At 35.8% G+C, this 2,804-nt stretch overlaps 1 protein-coding gene across 1 annotated transcript in view; it reads right to left on the reverse strand.

The window, feature by feature from the left end:
• Positions 1-1,122: 1,122 nt before the first annotated feature.
• The window catches only part of Smp_122490 (hypothetical protein), a 3,334-nt gene continuing 1,652 nt past the window's right edge, over positions 1,123-2,804 (reverse strand). The window contains exon 4 of the mRNA XM_018795222.1: positions 1,123-1,348. Within this exon, the coding sequence (XP_018649556.1) occupies positions 1,131-1,348 (218 nt within the window). The 3' untranslated portion in view covers positions 1,123-1,130. The remainder of the gene's footprint in view (positions 1,349-2,804) is intronic.

A 2,804-nucleotide genomic window follows, 5' to 3' on the forward strand; every position in this document is an offset into this window, starting at 1 on the left:
TCTACAGAAGAGCCCCTAAAGTAGCCGCCTACTTCCAGGTTCTTTCTTTGATAAACAATGAAAGACAAGTCCTCGATTTGCAAAAATCTGAGAATACTGTGTCCGGTGCTCGTGTGAACTACAGTTCAGACGATTTCCAGCAATTTTTGGATCGGAAGCTTAGAATTTCGCTTGAACCTGTATTTGTACATTAAAGTAACTGATTATCATGACTGTCGAACCTTTTGGAGCAGATTTGAGGTGTGAACACTAGCGAGGCTGAGGTGTGACTAATTATTTAAAATCTGTCTAGGGATTTAAGTTAATGTGCTCACATTTGAGCATTGCGAACCTCCACTGTAACAACCAGAACTAGAATGCCAACTATTGCAGTGTAAGTCCAAACCCTGTTTCAGTTCGGACAGCAGAATGCCATCATTAACCCTTACATAAGGCCGACTACAGGGATTATACTTGACTACTCACATGTGTTTTGCAATATTACGCTGAAACGTTAAAGCACATAAATCAAATGATCACTCATATTCAAAGCTTACGATAGTTGCACAAAAGGCTACTGACTGTATTTAAACTTAATACTCCATACTCCTCCTATCCCTGTATCAACATATTATAACAGATCAGTTAACCGCTGGATGGTGCACAGACGCGGTAATAGGTGACGCCAAATTGGGTAAAGAAAGTTCAGTATTTTGGCTAGCAATGGGATCCACAGAGCGCATCTCATCCTATATCTCAACAGACCATGATCAAATGCAGATCTGGATATCGACTACGAATAAATAGAAACTAGTATTGTTTCTGAGAAGTAATATGTTATTGATAAACTAGATCTACCCTAAGGTAGTAAAGCATTTTGCCCAGAAATAAGTATATATCTTAGAAATTAAATATCACTAAGTGATTCCATCACCATAATATTCAATTGACTTCAGCACTGTGTGCCGAATCGACGTCATATAAAATTTCAATAAGCATAAAAACTAATACTGGGTAATTGAAGAAGGTAAATCTGACTGAGATGTTTAGATAGTGTATAAGGTAACAGTACAAATAATAGGAGGTATGATTGTGTATTTATAAACTGTCATCTAGGAGCTCATAAAACAATGAATTAATGTACAATAGCGTTATGAATTCTCACCACCCGGAGGTTTTGTTTCTTGTAGAATGGATGGGAACCACGAAGGTCTAGATCCAGGGACTTTGACTTCGGCATTGTTAACGGATGCGTTAGTGCCGTTGTCATCATTATAAACAAATTTCACTTCGCGATCACTTGGAAGTTGACCATTGATAAGGGAACGTAAAAAGTTAGTCTCCTCACGTACTTTACTGTAACAGTTGGCTAAAACGTCAAGTCAAAAACAAGATGAAGATGGCATTATTTTACTTCTCGTTAAAGATTTTTAAAGGAGTAGAAAACTGACCTAATGAATGTAAATGGGGACCGATCCTGGTGTTATACATCATTTGAAGCGACGTAATATATATTTTATGCTACATGTCCTAACTAAATCGCTTTTAGTTAACAGTAGTCTTCTCAATGCTGTCCAGAAGGACAATGAAAGCTTCATGACAAAGCAATCCGGTTTAGAGAAAACCCAGTGATTTCTTCACCATTTCAAAACCTATCTTCACTAATACTTTGAAAGATATTAAGAAGAACTCATACATGCTGATCTTAAGGTTTTTAGTTATTGGTAGAGTTTGTTGGCAGAACATTGAATCTCCTTTTAGGAGTAACTTTCTGAAGATCAGTTATTCACCAAATTGTACTCACGTGGGTGTATTTGGTTGGGTACAAAAGCGAAACATTTGCTAGGTTAATCCATGCTCCCTTCAAAAATAGATACACCAAATTCTAAACAATGATCCAAAAAGCTAATGAAACAAATCGATGCACTTACTCTTATTTATTTAGAAATGATATTAAACACCGTAAGTAGTATGTGCTTGGCAGTTGTCTAAAATCAGCGAGTATTTGCTCTCTGATCAACACTCACAGATATCTGGGGAGTTTCTGGCTAGTCAAATACAAGTATAATGCGAAACTGAAGCTGCTCAAAGGAAAATCTATTTAGTCGCCGAAATGGTTCGGTACAATCCCAGGTATTGGAAGTTAAAATAGATAGTAAAATTGGTTTTGATGAGAATATTTTCATTAAACCTGTATTGGGCTCAAACCGATAGTTGGTAACTTCATACGCTAATGCTATGATATATTCTGAACGACACTTGAAATTAACCTAACGGAATTTGGCAAGTTAGCAGTCTATACAATGGTTTATCTCTTTAACATGAAGGTGACATTTGTTTTCATCAATTTAGACAATACTGAAACTATTCTAGATCGGTACGTCGTTTGAGAACAAAAAATTAATTTCCTGGTTTATTAGACTAATTATTTGAATTAATTCAATGCTAATGAGTCACAGTTCAACGCATGCTATAAATGATTCTCGCTTTTAAAACAAATAGTATGCTACACAATAATAAAGCTATCCTGTACCAAGCCCCTAACTTGGAATAAAAGTTGATCAGTTTACGGTAAATTTTAGGACAGTTCATCAAAAGTTTTGAGAAAACACAACCAAAATTTCCCAAAGCTGAGATCTTACTCAAAATAATCGCTCAATTCACCCAAACTTTTCATCAGAAAAATTTTATGAATTGCTAACTGAAATCCCAAAATTCTTGCTGGTTTTGGGTTTCCTCCCAGAATTTACCCAAAATTCTTCCAGGTCCATAATTCTTGAGAATCGTTTTTACTGACTTCACAAACATCCTGATTTTTTTACATC

This window comes from Schistosoma mansoni, chromosome 1 (assembly GCF_000237925.1).
Source record: "Schistosoma mansoni strain Puerto Rico chromosome 1, complete genome".
In the NCBI taxonomy this organism is placed as follows: domain Eukaryota; kingdom Metazoa; phylum Platyhelminthes; class Trematoda; order Strigeidida; family Schistosomatidae; genus Schistosoma; species Schistosoma mansoni.